Here is a 21,212-nt window from a genome sequence, read left to right as displayed (position 1 = left end):
GACCTGATGCATTTTGACTGCTGGAGTCTTTTCCACAAGGCTCTATAGTGAAATACTTTCCTTGACCTCCTCCATTTCCATTCCAGCACTTAGGGGCTAGCCAGGGTTGCATAAGAGACATTTTACCCCTTTGTGGGAACTTCTGCATTCTTGTTTGAACCTACCGTAATTTAAGGGGAAACAAAGCAATGAAAATCTCGGATTTTTTTTTTTTTTTTACAGAGCTTCTAATGAGGTTGAAAAAAAAATATTTAAAAATCCATAACATCCATAGCCCTGTAGAAATGACTTACATTGACAGATTCTGAGTTGATGTACCTGAATTGTACTTCCTGTTTTTAACTTTCTGTGTTGCGTCGGAATGCTTGGGTTTGGGTGGAGATTTCCTTTGAGATCTTTTTTACATTGAGATTTAATGTAGGTGGTTTTCTTGCAGCAAGTTATTATAATTAAGGGAAGATGATAATTAGGTATTAATTAACTTAACAGTTAATGTCCCAGAATGCAGGAGATGCAAAGCTGCCATTTTATCTAATTGATACAGGCAGAATGGAATTTACTTCCACAATATGGGGAAAGGCAGCTGGTACATAGGAAAAATAAGTGGACACATAGAATAGAATAGAATAGAATAGAAAAATACTTTATCCATCCCCCAGTGGGGGAAATTAAAAAAGATTGTAACAGACTGTAAGATATAGTCTATGCATACTGTAAACTGCACAGCTGGACAATATTTAAGGTATCCATCCCTGTAGAACACTTTACCGTCATAGGGCAGTTGCATAACGAATTCTAAAGCCTCACAAACTGTTGTCCTTAACTTAACAAATGCAGATTCATTCTGAAGGCCGTGCACTGTATGTTTCATAGTTGTGAAGTAACTGCACAGCTGCCTCTTCAAAAAGATCTTCAGCAGTTTCACTTTTGCATTCCAAGTTCAACTTTTCTGCCTATTAGCATCGCGGTATATTTGAGCTGTTTTGATGTAACGTCTGCATGTCAAGCTGTTCACGCAGCAATGATTGACTTAGAAATAACATTTGCAGTGTGGGAGCAGGTGTTGCTCCTCTACATTATTGCGTGTCAAGAAATATTTCACGGAGCTCAAACATCTTGTTAATTTCTTGCAGGATGGCGAGAAGCTTGTTAAGAAGATTGGTGGAGTTTTTGCTTTTAAAGTGAAGGATGGCCCCAATGGGAGAGAAACGACTTGGGTTGTGAATGTGAAACATGGCAAAGGTTCTGTCATCACTGACCCAGGTATGTATTTGTAGTACTACAATAACTGTCAAACAGTTTGGTATGACAGTAAAAGAATATTTGGTATTTTGCTGGCCGCAGTGTAATTTTTTTGTTGTTTTCTTGCTTCCACCATGAGATTTTATTCCCCCGCTTCTTGTATTATAGATAATAGATTCTATTCAACATTAGAGCTAATGGATTCTTAGAAAAATGGCTTTTAACCATTTTATACTTATACTGCTATTATTAATAATAAAACATTTAATATTATAAATGTTGCCTTGGGTCTGGAGCTATGTCAGTGTGTTTTTATATGAAGTCATTATCTTTTTCCTTCCCTTGTCCTGTCCAGCATTATAGCAGCAGAATTATAATCTGAATACCGTTTTATGCCAAACACATTTGCTTTGCCATGGGAAGCTTTATGAATGTAAAACTCCCCTTGATTCCCAAGTGCTGCTTATTTATTTATTGTTGTGACAGTACTTTACATAAAATAGTGCCGAACTTGACAGGCGGACAGGGAAAGAGGGAGAGCAAATAAAAAGACAGAAAAATGAGAAAAACAAGACAAAACCAGAAAGCTAGCTGCTATATCTGTAGAAACCAAACAGAAAACATCCTACGGCCTCTGTGGGGAAACCAGGTTGAGAACCGTCAGGACCACCTGCGGGTAGACAGAGAGAAAAAGCAAAACAAAAACACATGCAGCAATAACACCAGCAGCAAGTACATATAACATAACTGACGATACAGATGGCTTGAAACCACAGGATGACACAGCACCTGTATGATAAGCATGTGACTGGATATGAGTGCAGCCGCAAGTATCGGGAGGGGCATGGCAGAAGAGATGGTGAGAAGAGAGTGTACTCTCTGAGAGTGGGGTGGTGGGAGCGCCAAGCATCACAGAGACCAAAATCATTCATATATTGTTTTTGTCACAGTATTTGACACACTCGTCATCATACTCCTATGACTCACGCAGTGAGTGCTGGATGCTTGCAAAAAAAAAGTGGTGGAAAAGAAAGAAAAGAAAAAGATGTGGTGAACAGTGTGTAATGTTTTCCAGTTTGAGCACTATTACTGACATCTTCACACAGTTTTTACTCTTTAACTGCAGTTAATACTGTAATAAAGCTTCTTGTATTGAGTTCTGCTTTAAGAGGCAATAATTTAACGTTAATCATGTTCTGAATGCAGGGAATTATTCAGCAAAACCTTCCCAGTGCATCATGCACATTAAACAAAAGAAAAGCTTGAGTTTCTTCCTTATTTCATTCTTTAATGCCTCATACATAATGATGTGTTAATGTTACGCCTTGGGAAGAAATAAGGCAGTTTCGGACTGCTTGAAAATGATTCCTGCTGTGATTCTGGAGTTTTTCCACCTTCGTTTTGTCAGGTTTGGGTGTGGAAGGGAGGACACGGATGCGGACTTACAAAAACAAGGAAGATTTATTAACGAAAATCAAAGTAACAACATAAAACGCGGCAGAGCAGGAGAAAAACGGAGCTATAAACAAAACAAAAGAACATGGCATGGAATAAATACTTATCTTTAGAAAAACGTGGAACTCATGGGACGTAGGAACCTTAGCCTGGATTTTGAACTTGACATTAAACAAAGATCCCGCAAAACTGAAAGGGGAGGCAGGAAACTAAATAGGGAGTGAGAGTGATTGGGGAGTGAGTGGAGCTGAGGGAAAAAACACAGGTGAAGTGAGTGAACTAATAAACAGAGTGCAGGGAAACTAAAATGGCAAAAACTAAACATGGAGTGACACACAAACATAACCTAAAACATGAAACTAAAAACGTGAGTCCATGGGTGTGACACGTTTTATTAGAGCAGTGGAGTAATTGGAGTCAAAATGTCACAGCGTTTTCTGAATTCCTGCTGCAGCCATGAAAAAAACCCAAAAACATTCAACACTTATACGGAATGTGTAGACATTAATCAAAGTTTACTCTGCGCTGCTTGGTATTTACAGAAGTGTAATAACGGGCACCAGGAATAGCTTTGTGTGGGTTTATACCTCCAATATGAAACCGTTTTTCTCTCTCTGAGCAAACATCCAAAGTACTTTATGCATGCAAACTCATTAATTGTGACAGATTTGAATTAAATTTGACTGAATCATCATCAAGTGCCTTAAATTTGACTTGTGTGTTTTAGGTATACTGAATTGAACTGTGTTCTTTAATAGTCATAATAAAGCAATTGATTGTCTACATATTTGACATATTGCAGATGAAAAGGCAGACTGCACGCTTTCCATCGGTGACGAGGATCTGCTGGATCTGATGACAGGAAAGTTGAACCCTCAAACGGTGTGTGTAATCAGCTATTGAATGTGTTTTTGCATATGCTATGAAGAAAGATTGATGTGGTCTTCAAAATGGTTAAGACAGGGAACTTACTCCCTGTAAGTCTGTGAGATTAACCTCACTGTTAATCGAACTACAGCTGAATACGCTGGCTTCCTACGTGCATCCTATTCTCACTATCCCATGAACATTGTGTGTGTAGATTTTTCAACGTAGGACCTGTAAAGGGTGTTGTTTAAATTCTGTGGTCGGCCTATTTCGTCCATCGCGCCACAAACCCAAACAGGCCGCCTGGAAGCAGCTGCAGATTCTCCGTCTTCGATGCAGTTGTGTAGTGCTCAACACAGTTTTACAGTTTACACTCTGTCCCAAGATTGAAGTAAAATGAACAGGAGCACACCACACCAGCACTTGTTTTGACTGAACCAGACGTGTGAAAGCACATCCAATTCCCTGGAGTTATGTCTAAATGCCCACAGTAGACACAAACTGTTCCGATGCGGGTTTTGGGGCAGCCAACCCATCTGCTGTCACATGGAAATGTGTTTGTTTGTATTTGTTTTCACCGAGACATGTCTGTCATCTGGTTTAAGTACATGTTTGTCTGATTACAGTCTGATTATTTGCAACTGTGTTGTTCCCATTCGCGCTGTTAATAGATTAAGTGAAATCCTAAAACATTTTGGGCTTACATTAACATGATTTTCTGTAGTTTTTTAAACAGAGAGTCATTTTTCGATGACAAACCATAGTTGAAAGGGACATTTTCCAAGTTGACTCTTTATCTTCTGTTGCACCAGGCGTTCATTGGAGGGAAGCTGAAGATCAGTGGGAACATGAGCATGGCCATGAAGCTGCAGGACCTCCAGGTTAAGCCGGGCAAAGCCAAGCTGTGAGACTTTGTGCTCAGTTTTTATTCAGTACATAGGCAAACAAGTTAAAAAAAATTGATTTCTTCACTTGAATTGAGGTAATTAACAAGTTAATTGAATTCTTTGATAACCTACGCAGTCTCAATAAGGCTTCATTTCCAGCTGCTACTTTTTTCCATCAAAACACAAAGCTAATTTCTTTGTTAATAATGTTGTCTGATATGAATTTAAAGTGTTGGTAAGTTGAAAAATGTAAAACACACACCATGTTTTATGAATCATGCAGTCAAAAGACTAAATGTGCCTCTAATTGGTCCGTAGAACTAAGTCGCTTGAGGTTTGAAGCTGTTTTTAATCTTTTTGATGAATACTTTTGCAAAGAATCTGTAAATGATAGAAACAATCTAATTTTATTGAATAAAATCTTCATTGACAAGAACAACCGCTGGAGTTTTTCTCCCTTAACGGAAGACCCAATGAGTAATTTAGATGTTTATTTCACGATTTACCATTCTATGATGATACTGAAACAGTTTTAATGTTGTGGCTCAGTTATCTTGTAAAGATAGATGCATCCCTGATTCCTGATTCTGTAAATACAAAGTGCAGTCACTGATCAATCTCATAAACATAGAAAAAATATGAAATGTTGAAAGTGAGATATTTTACTATTTCCTGAAAAATATTTGCCCATCTGGAATTTATTGGCTGCAACAACTCTCAAAAAAGTTGGGTCAGGCCTGTGTTTACCACTGTGCAGCAACCCCTCGTCTTTTAACAATGGTCTGTAAACATCTGGGAACTGAGGAGACCAGCTGTTGGACCAGTCCTGGGTCTTATCATTTCAAATTTTGATCCGTCTGACCACAGAACAGTTTTTCCCTTTGCCTCAGTCCATTTTAAATGAGCTTTTGCCCAGAGAAGACAGTTCATGGTGTTCCATGTTCACATATGATGACTTATTTGTGTGGGGAACTGCATTAAAAGACAATGATCACTGGAAGTGTTTTCTGTAGCCCATGCAGTGATTTCCATGACAGACACGTGTCCGTTTTTAACATAGTGCCGCCTGAGGGCCTGAAAATCTTTGCAGGGTGTAAGAGGTAAGCAAACGGTGAGTAGAACTGTTTCAAATGTCTGAGTTGAGTTCGCATTAGACGTATGAACAGATTTTAGTGCAAACTTCATGGTTACAGTGAATAAAAAGGCAGGTAAGGGGGGTAATGGTGCTTTGTGTTCATTAATTTATACACAAGACATCTGAACATATCCATTTGTTGCTTCTACAACCGCTCAGCAATGCAGAGTTAATCGCACAGTTGCAGGTACTGATCATGTTTACCAAAAAGGAGACGTCCCGCTGTTTGATGTTCTGGATCCGATTCTGGTTTGAACACGCATGGTGGGAAGCCATGTGTGGACACGCTTCTCCAAGCGTTTTCCTGTTTAAAGTGTCGTTGTAGCTTTTAAACCAGAAACTGCAGAAAAGCACGTTAACGAGACGCCGTCATCCACTTTCGCGGGCGGCCCCTTGGCCTATTACCAATGGTAATAATAATAGTTCATCATTAGTAATGTTGCCACAAAGCAATAACGTTTACATATCTAAAAGCTAACCAAGCATGTGTGACAACTTTGAAAGAATTCATGTCAACTATAAATTCATATCACACCAGTGACCGATACCACTTATGATACTCTGCAACATCTGCAATCCCCAGTTGTTCGTGATCACAAATAATTAATTCCTGCAAATTAGATTTGGAACAAAGACCACAACACACTATATATGTGTATCTAGCATTTTATTTTTTGCCCTTTTCTTTCCAACTCTCTTCCTATCAGTACAGTTTCAGCGGAGCCCAAAGAAAGACTCCCTTCAGTGAGACATCGCCCTCAGCCTGTGTCTCAGCTCCTAGATGTTTGTGAGCCTCTCCCTTAATTTGAATAAACTAAACATTAATCCTCTTTGTGGTGCAGTCTTATATATATATGTGTATATATATATATGTATGTGTATGTATGTATGTATATATATGTATGTATGTATGTGTGTGTATATATATATATATATATATATATATATACACACACATTGCTGTGAATAATGAAATGATAAAAAATCTTAATATTTACATAGAGAGGTTAGATTCTTGCACATAAAAAGTACACAACACATCTATTTTGGATTTGAATATATTGCATACCTGTTTATTTTAGAGATGTAAGCAAAGAGGCTCATTTGACTTTATTTGTTTGCAAGGAAATTCTTAAGACGTGTAACAGTTGTGAAGCTCTAATCCACTGATCCATATGTTAACTTTAGTCTGTCAACAGCTTAGATAATAACAAATAACTGATCCCACAATATAAACAAACCTTTCATTATATACGAGGCTACATGAACCACGTGACCTGACCAGCTAGTGTTTAGGACTTTTGTTGTCATTACTCTCCTCGACTTTAGTGCTCTAGTTGTGAACTAATCACAAATTAACTGGAGTTAGGGATTGTGCAAGTTAGTCTAGAGGTACCCAAAATTAAGAATGAAATTACTGGAAATGATCATGTCATGTCCTCTTTAAGCCAAGCATTCTCTTCTGCTGACACGTCTCTCATGAAGAATCTTCTCAGTAAAGGTCAAACAAGGTCAGTCTTTGACTTCAAGAGAGCCAGACAGAGATTCTCCCAAACACAGATGTCTTCTTCATTTTTTTCATTATTTTAAGAGAAATGATTGGTGATTGGACAGGAGGCAGTGCTTTTATATAGGATGATAGCATATGCCATGTTTCTAGAGAAGAGGCTTTCTCCTGAAAACCTTGCAAACAAGCCATATTTGTTCTGTCTTTTTCTGGTTGCACCATCATGAATCTCTAACATTTAAAATGCAAACTGAGGCCCGTAGAGTGTGTTGTTTTAATTTCCTAATTTAAATTTTCCAACCATAGCTATGAATACAGTATGCTTAGATATAGGAAATGATATGCTTTTTTTCATGTTTTGTCTTCGCATAATGAAATCTGCTAAACAAAGAACATCATAAACAAAACATGTATTATCGTTCAAGCTGAGAGCAATTGTTGATTGCAAGCAAAAAGCAGAGAATTTATTTCCCAACACTTTGAAATCTTTTCCTAAATCATATTTGATTTTTTTTTGTTTTGGATTTTTTAGTCTTGTTTCCAGAATGTGTGTTTCACTGGCTGATTGGAACGTTCCTAAAGGATTTCATCGCATTTTGTGCTGTTTGCTTACGTCTCCCTAGACTTAGATTGTTGCTTGTCTGAAGCATTATGCTACTTATATTTAATACAGTGCAATGAAAATAAAGATTAATATAAATCAATTGCTTTAAAAGTATCAGCTGTGCACCTGATTGAGACTCCCATGGTACACGACACGTTACACTTTTCCCTGCTCTCTGTACTTTACACCCTTTGTTTCTGTATATCACATTCTTTTTCTCATTAACTCTGAATTCTTTCATTTGTTCTTTCTCCTATAGTAGGTATCCCTGTGATAGTGAGAATTTTATGTGATCCTTTGTTTTCCTTAGCACGGCTATATTTTCATGAATTGGCTTTTTTTTTTAAATACAGCCATAAGGAAATTGGCTGATTTGGGTTGAGAAATTAATTACTGAGTTGAATTTAAGTGGTCTTAACTCTTCTCTGTTTAAAGTGCCTACAGTTACTGGTGATATATGGATGCACAAATTAAGCTGAATATAGTGTTTTAATTTTTGTGACGTGACTGTTACATTTCTGCACTTTGGTTTTACTCATGTTTTGTTTTCCGTCTGTCTTTCTGTTTCCTGAGGAGGTGTCATCAGTGATCACACCTGCAGACTATCTCGGGTGCTTTAAAAGTCTGCTCCTCTTACCTGTTCACCAGCAGATAATTCCGCTTGTTCAGTCTGAGCCTGCGAAATAGAAATATTCTGCATATTTCTCTAAGAAAGTTTTCTCAGTAACCTCACGTGTTTTCTGATCTTTTTTCTGACTGCCCCCTCATTCCGAAAGCTCCCCCCAGTCGCCTGCTTGCGCAGAGTCTTTTGTTGTTCTCTTTTTTTCTCCTGCAAAGGAGTGATTTTTCTTTGTACTTTTGACCTGTGTTTTTCTATCCTGCCCATGTGCAGCGTTTTTGTTTACTCTCTGCCTATGTTCAGCACCTTTTGTTTCTTGCCTAATAAAGCAAGTTATTTTTGTCGTCAGGACTTGTTTCTTCTGTCCTCTGCGTTTGGATCCAGCCCCCGCAGTTCCTAACAGTGACTGCTGAAATGTAAATAATAGAAAAAAACAAGCTGAGAGGAGTTCTGAAGTCAGCAAACTGCCTCACTAATGTCAAGGTGTCACGCTAAAAGGTGATAAAATATGATATATAATCTGTTAAACCAATGGATATTATGTGGATCTTAAATGCTACATTAAGGTCAGAGTATGAAAAGAAAATCTTAGGATGGTGTTTTAGCATGCAAAATGATTGATAATAGTAATCCATTATCACTGCAACAACCTTATTTTTATTCCATATTAATTAATTTGCCATATTCGCTTAATCCCATTACGGGTCAGGGGCACCTATCCCAGCCAGCACAAACAGACAACCGAGAATGATCCAGTTACCAGACATGCACGATTGTGTGAGGAAGCCCCAGCCCAAATTTGAGCAGAAGATTTGAGCCTTTTATAGTGTGAGGTGGCAATGCTAACCACCACACCACTGTTCAGCCATTTCATTCCACATATTATTGTCTGTTGTCTAACATGGTCATCATGATGTATAAATGAATGTGAGCAAAAACTTGGGTCCACAAATTGATGTTACCGTCTGCCGACAAAGCTCTCAAACATGCACTCTGAGCACTTTATTTTCATTCCTCTTACTGTTTGGTAGATGGTTCTAATGATTTGTTCCCCGGAGTTACCTTGGTGATGATGTTTGTCTGATTTCAAGGTAGGCGACTGCTGTTTCTGCTGAGCTACGACTGCAATTATTCTGTTCTCTGTCAAGATGATCCCAAACTGCTTCAATAATATTGAGGTTTGCACTCTGAGGAGGACTCATCCCATCATAAGACTGCCACTGATTTTCAGTCCACTTCTTGTATTATTTGGCATACCATTTCTCCCTGTTCTGATGAGGCTTCAGTGAACAGTAGATGGATAGATGGAAGGTACAGATGTATCTCTCAGCTCGCAGTTATTTGGAGGCTTTTTCTTATCTCTTAAGGAGAGATACTCTTCCTTTTCAGATACTGTTCATCTGCTGCAGACATGAGCAATATATATTGCTTGTAAAATGGTGCCACACTAGTGGCAGCCTGCTGCAGTAGCTCTGGACATATTGGCCCTCATTTATCAAGCCGTCGTAGAAAGCATCGTTGATATGAGCGGAGAACTCGTCGTACGCAGAGGCTCAAGTGAGATTTACAGAACATGCGTACCACACCAATCCCATCGTAAGACCGAGCGGCTGTTGATAAATCCGGCGGCCGAAATGCATCGTAATTATCCTAATCACGCCTTCTACAAAAGGGGGTTGAGAGGCCGCACCTCTAGAATTTGCGACATGGATAGACGAAAGGCGGCAAAGAAACGCTGTCAACCTGTCAACAGCGTTGACAGCTGGGACGGCTGTCAACAGCGTTAGCGATGTAAATCGCAGACCGGACAGGTTATGTATTTTCCCCTACTGTGATGGTCAATAAAATGTGATAAACTCCAGATTAAATGAAATCTAAAATTGATCGGGGGGGGGGGGGGGATCTCTGGGTACGGGTCCTCTGGATGTACATCTAAAAATGGCACTCTTTTCTTGGGCAATGTATGGAGAACCCTGCATGCAATAATAATATTGCATACCTTTTCGGGCGTAGAAGGGTTCCCCCCGCAGCCGAGAGACAGATCTGCCCTTTAGGTGCCCTAACCTCTCCACAGTGCGCAGTGTTAAAGCGCCTCTCCTGTTCGGTGTGAGGGTGCGCGGTTGAATAATGAGCCATCACTCTTCCAATTACGGAGTTGTACTTGTTTAATTTATTTAATTTGCGTTTATGTTTATATTTATGTTGAAGTCAAATAAAACATGGGCCTTCTTTGAAGTGATAAGTCTGTAATTTTAACCAAGGGATTTGTTGCGACTCATGAGGCACGCACTAGTGACGCTGCTGTTTATGTATGCTATTAGCCTGATTAACATAGACTTTCAAATCTCCTCGAGATTCTGGTCTGACCAAGACCATAACGAATACGATTCGAAATGGCCTGGTCAACCCGCCTCCCTTGGGTTGCTACTGGTTGTGGCCAGAAAAGGCTGTGCCTAAGCTTAAGCCAATCACACCACTCTTTCCTCTGACGTATGATTTAGCTACCAGCGGGGCTAACTGGTAGATTAAACTCTTACCAAAGCCAGTAGGGAGCAAGGCGAAAACGTCTTTCCTGTCAAGAAATGATTCAAGGGCTGTTCTTTGCTCGATTTTTAACGAGAATCTCCCGTCGAACACTTTCATTACAGCATCTACAGCAGTGTCAAAAGCTTGACGCTGCTCCATGTTGATATTGAATGAAGCGCTTCCGTGTACAATCCATGGGTTGAGTGGCAGTTCAACCACGTCACTACCTTGAACACGCCTCTACCCTGGGCCGTTGGCGCTGTTCAAAGTTGATTGCTTCCCGACAAAGTGGGTGGAGTTCCCATTTTTTCGGGAACTCGAATCCACCTGAATGAGCAGTTTGCCTGAGTAAGTGTAGCAGAGCCGAAGGTGTTGCGTCACTGCGAGGGCGGAGCCTGGGTAGTATGCTATTGCAGTCACCGCAAGTCAAAATGGAAAAGTGCGTACACGCCCTCAGACCTGTCGTGGCGATTTCATCTTTCCTGCGCTCACGATGGATTTGATAAATGCCAACCTTTGCGCAGAAAAGAACGTACACACGACCTACGCACGTTTTTCGTCTTACGCAAGTTTGATAAATGAGGGCCAATGTGTTGAGATTTTGTTATGAGTTTTTTCATATGAAAATTTTTTTCTTCTTTGAAAGGTTTGGATGCTGTAATTCTTTATTATTGGGCTGTCCCACATATTCTCTGAAAAGCCTTCAGTTGATCCAAAATGCTGCAGCCAGAGTTTTGACGAGAACTAACAGGAGAGATCATATTTCTCCAGTTTTAGCTTCTCTTCATTGGCTCCCTGTTAAATTCAGAATAGAATTTAAGATTCTTCTCCTTACATATAAAGCTCTTAATCACCGAGCTCCATCATATCTTAAAGATCTCATTGTAAGATATTTTCCTAACAGAGCACTTCGTTCCCAAACTGCAGGTTTACTTGAGGTTCCCAGAGTTTCTAAAAGTAGAATGGGAGGCAGAGCCTTCAGTTATCAGGCCCCTCTCTTGTGGAATAAGCTGCCAGTAAATGTCCGGGAAGTAGACACCCTTTCCACTTTTAAGACCAGGCTTAAAACTTTCCTTTTTTATAAAGCTTATAGTTAGGGATGGCTCAGGTGATCCTGAAACATCCCATAGTTAAGCTGCTATAGGCCTAGACTGCTGGGGGAGCTCACCTGTCACACCTTTCCTCACTTTACTCTCTTTTCCCCCCCATTTAATTTCTCAAATGATATTATGTACAGGTGACATTGTGGTCATTAACTTGTGTTTCCCTGTTCCAACAGATATCCTTTGAATGGTGTTACGGTGTTTGTGGTCCCCTCTTTTCTGTCTTCTCAAACCCCAGCTGGTGGAGGCGGATGGCCACCCTTCCTGGTTCTGGTTCTGCCAGAGGTTTCTTCCTGTTAAAGGGGAGTCGTTCCTCTCCACAGTCGCCTCACGCTCAGGACGGGAGATTGGACTGAAGACAAGTTTCGGTGCAATCTGTTGGTTTCCTTAGCTAGGAAATTGTTTTCGAATTGGCTCTATATGAATGAATTGGATTATTTTTAAATTAATTATGATTACAATGAATTGAATTCCAATTGGACTATACTATTTAAGTGCCTTGAGATGATATTTATTGTAATTTGGAGCTATATAAATAAACTAAATTGAATTGAAGTGCAAAATGTTACCTACTCACGATTTCAATTTCCCGGTCCTAATTGTGACACTACAATGTTTCCGTGTAGTAGCATAGTAGTACAATAGTATGTTGCTTTTGTCCTTTTAATTCCTAAATATTAACTGCACCAATTGTCCAAAGACCATGGTCTTCGGCCGGAAAAGGGTGGAATGCCCTCTTCGGGTCGGGAATGAGATCCTTCCCCAAGTGGAGGAGTTCAAGTATCTCGGGGTCTTGTACACGAGTGAGGGACGAATGGAGCAGGAGATTGACAGACGGATCGGTGCGGCGTCTGCAGTGATGCGGGCTCTGCACCGGCCCGTCGTGGTGAAGAAGGAGCTGAGCCAGAAGGCGAAGCTCTCGATTTACCGGTCAATCTATGTTCCTACCCTCACCTATGGTCATGAGCTGTGGGTAGTGACCGAAAGAACGAGATCGCGAATACAAGCGGCCGAAATGAGTTTCCTCCGCAGGGTGTCTGGGCTCTCCCTTAGAGATAGGGTGAGAAGCTCGGTCATCCGGGAGGGTCTCGGAGTAGAACCGCTGCTCCTCCACATCGAGAGGAGTCAGATGAGGTGCCTCGGGCATCTGGTTAGGATGCCTCCTGGACGCCTTCCTGGTGAGGTGTTCCGGGCCCGTCCCACTGGGAGGAGGCCCCGGGGAAGACCCAGGACACGTTGGAGAGACACTAGCCCCTTTCACACTGCGACCCGCTATCTTAGCGGGTCCAGATTGCACCTTCGACCCGCGTCGAGCAATGTGAACGCTTGGCGTGTCAGGGTGACCCGTGTCGCCTGAAGCCGAGTTCAGGGGGCGTTGCCTAGTGGCAGAGCGTCACACGAAACACATAAAATGCTGGGCGTGTACAATGACGTAGGCACAAGCCATGCGTCGGAAGTAGGGTGAAATACACCTGTCTGCATCAAATTTTTCAAACAAACGATGGCGGGACACCTTGAGAACTCATTTTTGCAATGCAGTTCATGGAGATGTTACTTTACGGTGCGTCTTGCTGCGTGGGAAACCGCGCGGGAAACCGCGCTCTCCCATCTTTCTCGCCAGCCCTTCCAGCAGAGGTCCATCTTTCACCGTCCCCGACATGTGGCGGAAAATAACGTCCTCTGCTCGGGGGCTGAGGAGCTCGCGGACCTCCTTGTCTCACCAGTTGGCCATATTAAAAAATGTCTCGAACTTGATGTAGGCTAAAACAGAGTAAAACTTGTCCTCACCTGTCTCTGTTGTTCTGAATCAGTTGTCCATTCTGTCTTTTAGCCTAAACTCCTCACGTCACGCCCACGTCCGACCCGCGTCGATTGTGTTCACATCAAACTCGGCTCGGCAAAAAGACTAGGGTCCGACGCGGGTCGAAAGGCGAGTCGAGTTGACGTGGCAGCCCGGGTCGGCATTGTGAACGCAACAGCGGACACGCTAAATTTGCGAATTAAACGCGGGTTATTCGGCAGTGTGAAAGGGGCTTATGTTTCTCGGCTGGCCTGGGAACGCCTCGGGGTCCCCCCAGAAGAGCTGGAGGAAGTGGCCGGGGACAGGGACGTCTGGGTCTCTCTGCTCAAGCTGCTGCCCCCGCGACCCGACCCCCGGACCAGCGGAAGATCATGGATGGATGGATAACTGCACCAATTGCTCAACTAAAATCTCATATTCCGAAACAACAGACAAAAAACTTAAACGGTGTTTCTGTATTTTGATATATTATTCTTCTCTTTCCCATTATACAGAGTTGATACATTTCAATAAATTTTGGACAACAGTGACATGTTTCATTAAAACAAATACAGAGTGGCAGCTCTTGATGAAGTGCAAGATAGTAAAATGTACAACTTTTAAAAAAATCTTTTTGAAATACTTACATGTACATGACATATCACATCTACATGAACGGAGTTCAGTGCGGCTTGCGATTGTTGTCTCAGCTTCAGCAACTTGCTGGCTCCCGTTTGCTTCTCCTTTGGTCATTTAAGGCAAAGAGGGAATTCAGTACGGTTCAAGGACAACTTGAGATAACTTAATCATGGGGGCAAACAATCCTCTATGTATCTGGTGACATTCATCATCATTTCTGCTACATTTCAATAGGCTAAGGAGAACAAGACGAATGTAATGGCCCTGTCACACTGTTGCGTATGGCACTAGCGTATGAAAATTATCACTCATACGCTGGTATACGCTGACATACGCCAGGGGAACGTTAGGCATAGGTTGTATACGTTTCAAGCACGCTGGCATACGTTGGCATACGTTGGCATACGCTGAGGCAGGAATAAATTTTTGAACATGCTCAAAACTTTTGTGCGTATGGTTAATACGCTAAGCATACGCTAAGCATACGCTGAATACGCTAGAGGTATGATATAGGTACGTTACTGATAGGTCGAGAACGCTGGACATAAATTGCCATATGTTGGCATGAAGGTGTACCGTACAGCTAGCGCATTTATAGCCTCCGCCCGTCTGCCGCCTCCATCTCCGCCAGACGGGCGGAGATGGAGGCGGCAGGCAACCGACGATTCACGGGAGCGGTCAGGAGGAGGAGTTGGGGATCTTGATCGCTCAGAAGCATGTAACTCATCAGCGGCAGGTGCATCAGGCATTTCAGCAGGTTTGGGTGAGAATGATTCTTGTGTTTTTTTGCCTTTTCCTCGGCCCAGGACCCGCGCAAACGACGATTGCTTCTTGGGAGGCATGATCGAGATGAATGTTTCGAGAGATGTTGATAGCGCGTCATCTACTGCAATAATGGAGCAATGTGGAAAGGCTGCTGAGTTAATGGCGTTGCCCCTGGCAACCAATAGCGTCTTCTGCCAACATGGCCGACCGGCCGACCGGAGTCACGTGACTCCTCATTCTCAATAGGCGCGTTGAAATGTACGCTGGGCATGCGCAGTTCATATGCTACTCATACGCTAGTCATTCTTTATTTTCAAGGACTTTTCGTGCGTATGATTAATTGTCATACGCAACTCATACGCTTCTCTCATACGCAACAGTGTGACAGGGCCTTAAGGAGAAGCGTTGCTAAGGAGACGTAATGCATGTGAACTAAGCTGTTGTGTGCCCTTTTAAATAATTGTCTCTTGTTATTGTTTTATGGTCGTTTGTGACATGTCATCTCTTCATTTGCTTTACTGAGAATTTTCTTTCTTTTTTTTCATTTTTTTTTGTTACCAAACCAGCAGTAGTCAACAAGAGGCTCATCATGAAGAACAGTGACAAAAGAAAATAAATAAATAAACAAAAACCCCAATCCTGCTGAAACATTACATATCACAATGAACAAAAAGACCACATTTTTTTTATTTGTCTGAAGTCCGCATAGGAAGATGGGCTTTTAATTATTTCTGATAGTAGCAACTGTCCAGCTCCACTCCTTTGACATGTGGTGACTCAAAGTTGTTAGTGAAGCTTGCACAGGATTCACTCTTCGTTTAAAATATCACCCACAGCAGCAAACTGTCGCTGCGGCTATCAAACAATTCATCTCTGATTAATATGTACACAAACTGAAACAATCAAATGTGGGTCACGTTATGGGTTTGCAGAAAAAAAATTGTCTCTTTCTTTCTTTTTTTCTTTCTCTGCAAACATCCCTTCTGGGCCGCTCTCCTTCTTGGAAGAGAAGAGCGGGTGAACTTACAGTGAGCAGCTCGGCTCTGCGATGTATCTCCCTCTCCTGCTGGTTCTGCAGCTGTGGGTGTACCTATAGCTGTTGGCAGACCAGCTTCTTTTATACATTTGTCTCCAACCCGTTCATGTCAACGGCACAGTGGTCCTTGTCCCTGTGCTCTCTTTTGTGATGAGAGGTGTGAGCGTGCTTCTTCTTCTCTACCGGGCGAATCCCTTCCTCCAGCTGAATGAGGCGAGCCACATCCGGCGAGTGGTGGTCCTGTTTGCTGCCTGGTGGGGGCTGGTAGGAGCCGTTCTTCTGGTTCTGGTATGTCATCACCTGCTGGATGCTTATCATGGGTTTCGTTTCACAAATCAGAGGTGCCTAATGGACCCAAGCATAATGAAGAAATGTATTATTATCACTTATTTTAAAAAGGCATTTGCTTGTGTGCGCCAAAAAATTTGGCCTATTGGCGATATTTCAATTGAAGATATGCAATGTATACAAAAAGCTACAGATTTTTGTAAAAGGTAGGAAATCTTCGAAAAATGCAATCTAAATGTAAATTTGTCATTTGTTTAAATCTCTATTCAACACACACAGTCTCTTCACTGATCAAATGAATTTAAATGAGTAATGGGTTGAAATGTAAAATCTGAGACCAGCCGCACAAGCAAAAAGTTGAGTGCAAGGCGAAGAAAGACAGAGAAGTTTAGAATATATGCAAGTAACAGCGTTCTGGAAGAATCTACGATTAATTATTGACAGGTGAGGGTGTCAGGATTGGGTATAAAAGGAGCATCCGTTAAAGGCTTTGTCTTTGCAAGCAAAGATGGGTTGTGGCTTCACACTTATTTGTCCAAAAATGGTTCTCAGTACAAAATTTGCTAAAAACTTTGGTCTTTCAACCTCTAGAGTTCTAAATATTGTTATAGATTAAACAGGGAAATCCTAGTGTGTAATAGCCAAAGGCAGAAACCACTGGACGCTCATGAGCTTTGAGCACACAAAACTGCACAACCTGTTCAGCTGTGATTATCTGAATCATTTTAACAACTACAAATGGTGTGTATAGTGACCTTAGAAATATAAATGATCAAACATTTCAGAAAAGTGCATTTTTACTTAATTGCTTTCAGATAATTCTCTCGTGTTTGTGCTGCAAAGCTTAAGCACAGATTCTCTTGATCCGTTTCAGACCGTAAGAAGGCGATAATAGCAAATCCACTAAACATTTAAATAGCTGTATCTTGTTTTTTTTTGCCGCGCCCTTTATGAACAACCAGGTCAAATATAATCTCCGACAACTTGTAGGCTCGGTTTTCCTCCATGTACCATTTTTCTAGCTCTTTTTCAAAAAACAGAGATGCATGTTATGTTGCCTTCGATGGTTTGCCCCATCTGGGTCCATTTTTATCCTTTATCACTCTCACCTGCTCCCCCTCTTTGACAAAATCTTTTCTGCAGATGTGAGCCATGATTCCTGTAGCCAGAGCGTCACCCATCACATTGACCATGGTCCTGAATCGATCCCTGGATGACAAGGTCATTCAGTGTTGATAAAACATTAGGAAAAGGTATTACCGATATGCGCTGTACGTTATTGAAACCTTCATGGGGCAGATAGGTGCTACAGGGTTCATACAATAACATCAGCAGTGCATTAACTTAGTGACAGATGCAAATTATAATGATAACCCAAATCAACTCCATTCAGCTTTTCATGGCGAACATAAGAGCTTTTACTTACAAAGCCCAATCAACAGCAATGATGAGAGTGATGTCATCAGTGGGCAGACCCACAGAGGTAAGCACAATCACCATGGTAACAAGTCCTGCCTGCGGGATTCCAGCTGCACCGATGCTGGCAGCCGTGGCTGTGATACTAAGGGAACAGAGAAGAAGTCTTTACAAAATACCCAGGAACAGTCATCATCAGAGCTGCGTGTGAGCCTTCAGAGCTCAAAGTGCATGTCTGTCTGTGAGATGTGAAACTGCAGGAACACAGAAATGAAATGGATGCAGGGAAAGTGGAAGAACGTTGTTAGGAACTTTTTAGAGTGCACTGTAGCACTATTCTACTAATTTATTTGTCAGGCGGAACAAAAAAACCTCATAAGCAACTATCAACAGCGCCTTGCATTGGTTACCTAGTGTACAAATGTTCAAATCAGTATATTCTTGTTGTTGGCCAAGGCCTGCCAAAGGAAGTATGGAAATAAATGAAGCCCCACCCTCCTTTTTAATTTTTTGTTTTTAATACTTTTTTATCAATCAATCCATTCTAGCTCAGCACATAATCACTTTTATACTGAGAAATTGTGTTAGATTAGCTTTGATGTTTAATAACGTCTATTACTGTCAAAAAATAAACATCTAAGAGACAGTGACAGTGCAGCTAGATCAGCCGAATGTATGTATAGAGTGTATCATTGATATCTGTTATTCAGACCGCAAACATGTATATAATAATTTAGCAATGTTTTTTGGCTATGCTAAACTGTGTAATACCACTCCACAACATAACTGTTTTTTTATGTTAGTATTTGTCATTTGAACAAGTGTACAGAGAACAATTAGCATTTATTCATTTATTGATTTGTTTGTTTGCTTGCTTGTTATAGCAATTCATAGATCTTTGATACTCTGGGTCTCACCATACAGCCTCATCTTGTTGAGGCAGATTGTCAAGGTTTCTCAAGGTACATTGGACCTATATTGCTGTGCTGAAACATTCTCTCACAGTTCAGCACAAGCTGGGTCCTGGAACTTCTTGCCATCTATCACTCTCTTGTATTTATAGAAGACCACACCTGTTTTGCTTGAATGTCAGACCACTATCTGTTGTGGCTGATGGTTTAATGACAGTTTCCATGCGCCACTTGGAAGTGGACAGCAGCTTCCATGGCAGTGCAGGCAGTTTTTTTAATGTTCCTGTCATAGTACTTGTGGCTTTGTGGCCGTTTTTGGCAAACTTCCACGACAGGCAATTTCTGGCTCCAGCTGCTCTCAGTGGTTAGAAGGATGGAGTGCAAATGTCTACTCGTCAGCAAATGCGCTGGTGAGTTTTTATATTTCATCAGGCTGACGCACAGGTCCATCATCTGTAATTGTGATTTGATCATTAGGTCTTTGCCAGATTGAGCATTCTTTTCATACAGAACATTCTGCACTGAGAAGGCAGAGTGAGAGATTCAGTGAGAATGAGCTAGTATTACGTCTGACAGTTTGGACTTCTCACTGCAATCTGACAGTGTTATTCTGCATTCTGATTGGGTCAGAATACAGATGGAGGAGCTTCATGGTCATGTGCCAAACGGCACAGGAACAGGGCACAGCGATGAAAATGATTATTGCTCATCTCCCATGTCACGCCAGAATTATAAAGGTCATATGGGGTTTTATTGCTGGGGGATTATAATGAGGGAATGAGCACAGACTGCAGTCAGGAGGCGAGGTCTGCTCCTAATTATATTACAGTTGGACATCTCATTAAATCAGGTGAGGTTCAGGACTATTCCCTCAACATAGGGTTTTTTTTTTTTTTTTACTTATGGCTAAAAAGAATGGAGTTGGGCAGATGGTGGGATGGTAGTTGTTGATGTGTTGTCTGGTTGTTTCTCCACAGAGCTCTGAGACTGATTTAGCAGAAATCAGATCAGACTAAGAAGCTCATATAACCCATAATCTGTGTGACATTTACATATAAGGGAATCCAGTAAATCCTATAACGGTTTTATTAATTCAGAATTAAACTTCATGTGTGATGTTAGATTTATTCACATCATCCGCTCAAAACACGCCCAGTACTACATTGATTCTGTCACATTTTTCTTTGACTTTGGGATGTTTTTCTTCATTTGAAATAAATACTTCAGAGTTGTTGAAGTCAATCATTTTAACTGAAATAACATTTAAAATATGTGAGAAAAGGATGTCTTAGATATTAAGGTTTGATTAAATAAATAAAAAAAAAAGGTCAAAAAACCTGAATGCAAGAAATAATCCCACCATATGTCCTGGTCGTGGTTTATGATGTAAATGGACTGTATTTATAGGGTTCTTTTCTAATCTAGTTGACCTCTCAAAGCACTTTAACACTACAAGCCACATTCACCCATGCATGCATACAGCACATCTTAGTCTATACACTGCAAGAGGCCACACAGCATCACACACATTTACACATCGATGGATGAATCATAAGTAACATGTTGTTCGATGCCTTGCCCAAGGACACTTTGACATGAGGTCTGGGGAAGCTGGGAGTGGAACCACAGACCTTCTGTGTGTCAGATGACTGCTCCACCGCCTGAGCTACAGCCACCCCCGTGTCTCAATTTTGCTTCTGTTTATTTTTCTTGGTTGTTATACTCTTAATTTTCTTGTGCTTCGATTATTTCCTGAAGCTCCTATTTAACGTGCAGTTATTTGCTTGACTTCCTGACTTAGTTTGAAATATTTCTCCCACGTTTTGTGTCGTTAATTTTGCATTCTGCTGGCGTTTCACTCCAAGAATTAGTTGCCAATTGGCACCCATCTGATAACGTTAGGCATCACCCATAGATACAAGTCAGATTTCCCTTGTCCTTTGCCAGCTCCTCATCATCCCTTATGGTTTATTTTCTGCCTTTGTACCTCAGCGTGTTTTCTTGTTTTGTCAGCTTGACATTTGGTTTTTTACTTTGAACACCTAGTCTTTATGAACTGCTTTTAGTAACACGCTCTGATCAATTTTAGTTGTCTGACAAAAGAAAAATGTGTGAATAAGAGCAGCTTTGTGGGGGAATCTAGCTATATCAATATAGAATTACAATTTATTGTTTTTACAAGAAGATGATGTCATCCAACTGTAAGCACTTTTAAATCCAGGTTAAAAACATTTCTCTTTCCGTGTGCTTATGGTTGAATTTATATTTTTCTTTTTCCCCTCTTCTTTGATTGCTTTTAACTGTGTTTTAATTTTTATTCTATTTTTTTTTCTCTTTAAATTGCTTGTTTTTATTCTGCTTTATGCTGTCCCTTTAAATACCTTGCCTTTATGTAAAGCACATTGAGTTGCCTGTGGTATGAAATGCGCTAT

General features: G+C 41.0%; 2 protein-coding genes across 2 annotated transcripts in view; one reads left to right on the top strand and one right to left on the bottom strand.

Moving 5' to 3' along the window:
* scp2a (sterol carrier protein 2a) overlaps positions 1-4,890 on the top strand; it is a 32,669-nt gene extending 27,779 nt beyond the window's left edge. The window contains exons 14-16 of the mRNA XM_075483958.1: positions 1,134-1,263; positions 3,500-3,579; positions 4,377-4,890. Of these exons, the coding sequence (XP_075340073.1) occupies positions 1,134-1,263; positions 3,500-3,579; positions 4,377-4,472 (306 nt within the window). The 3' untranslated portion in view covers positions 4,473-4,890. The remainder of the gene's footprint in view (positions 1-1,133; positions 1,264-3,499; positions 3,580-4,376) is intronic.
* Positions 4,891-16,188: 11,298 nt separating this feature from the next.
* Positions 16,189-21,212, bottom strand: part of slc1a7a (solute carrier family 1 member 7a) — a 34,426-nt gene continuing 29,402 nt past the window's right edge. The window contains exons 9-11 of the mRNA XM_075482388.1: positions 17,880-18,014; positions 17,563-17,662; positions 16,189-16,510 (exon numbers count right to left, since the gene is read on the bottom strand). Of these exons, the coding sequence (XP_075338503.1) occupies positions 16,247-16,510; positions 17,563-17,662; positions 17,880-18,014 (499 nt within the window). The 3' untranslated portion in view covers positions 16,189-16,246. The remainder of the gene's footprint in view (positions 16,511-17,562; positions 17,663-17,879; positions 18,015-21,212) is intronic.

Source organism: Odontesthes bonariensis, chromosome 14, assembly GCF_027942865.1.
Source record: "Odontesthes bonariensis isolate fOdoBon6 chromosome 14, fOdoBon6.hap1, whole genome shotgun sequence".
Lineage (NCBI taxonomy): Eukaryota > Metazoa > Chordata > Actinopteri > Atheriniformes > Atherinopsidae > Odontesthes > Odontesthes bonariensis.
Note: the sequence above shows the minus strand (reverse complement) of the source record. Positions and strands in the feature narration are given on the sequence as shown.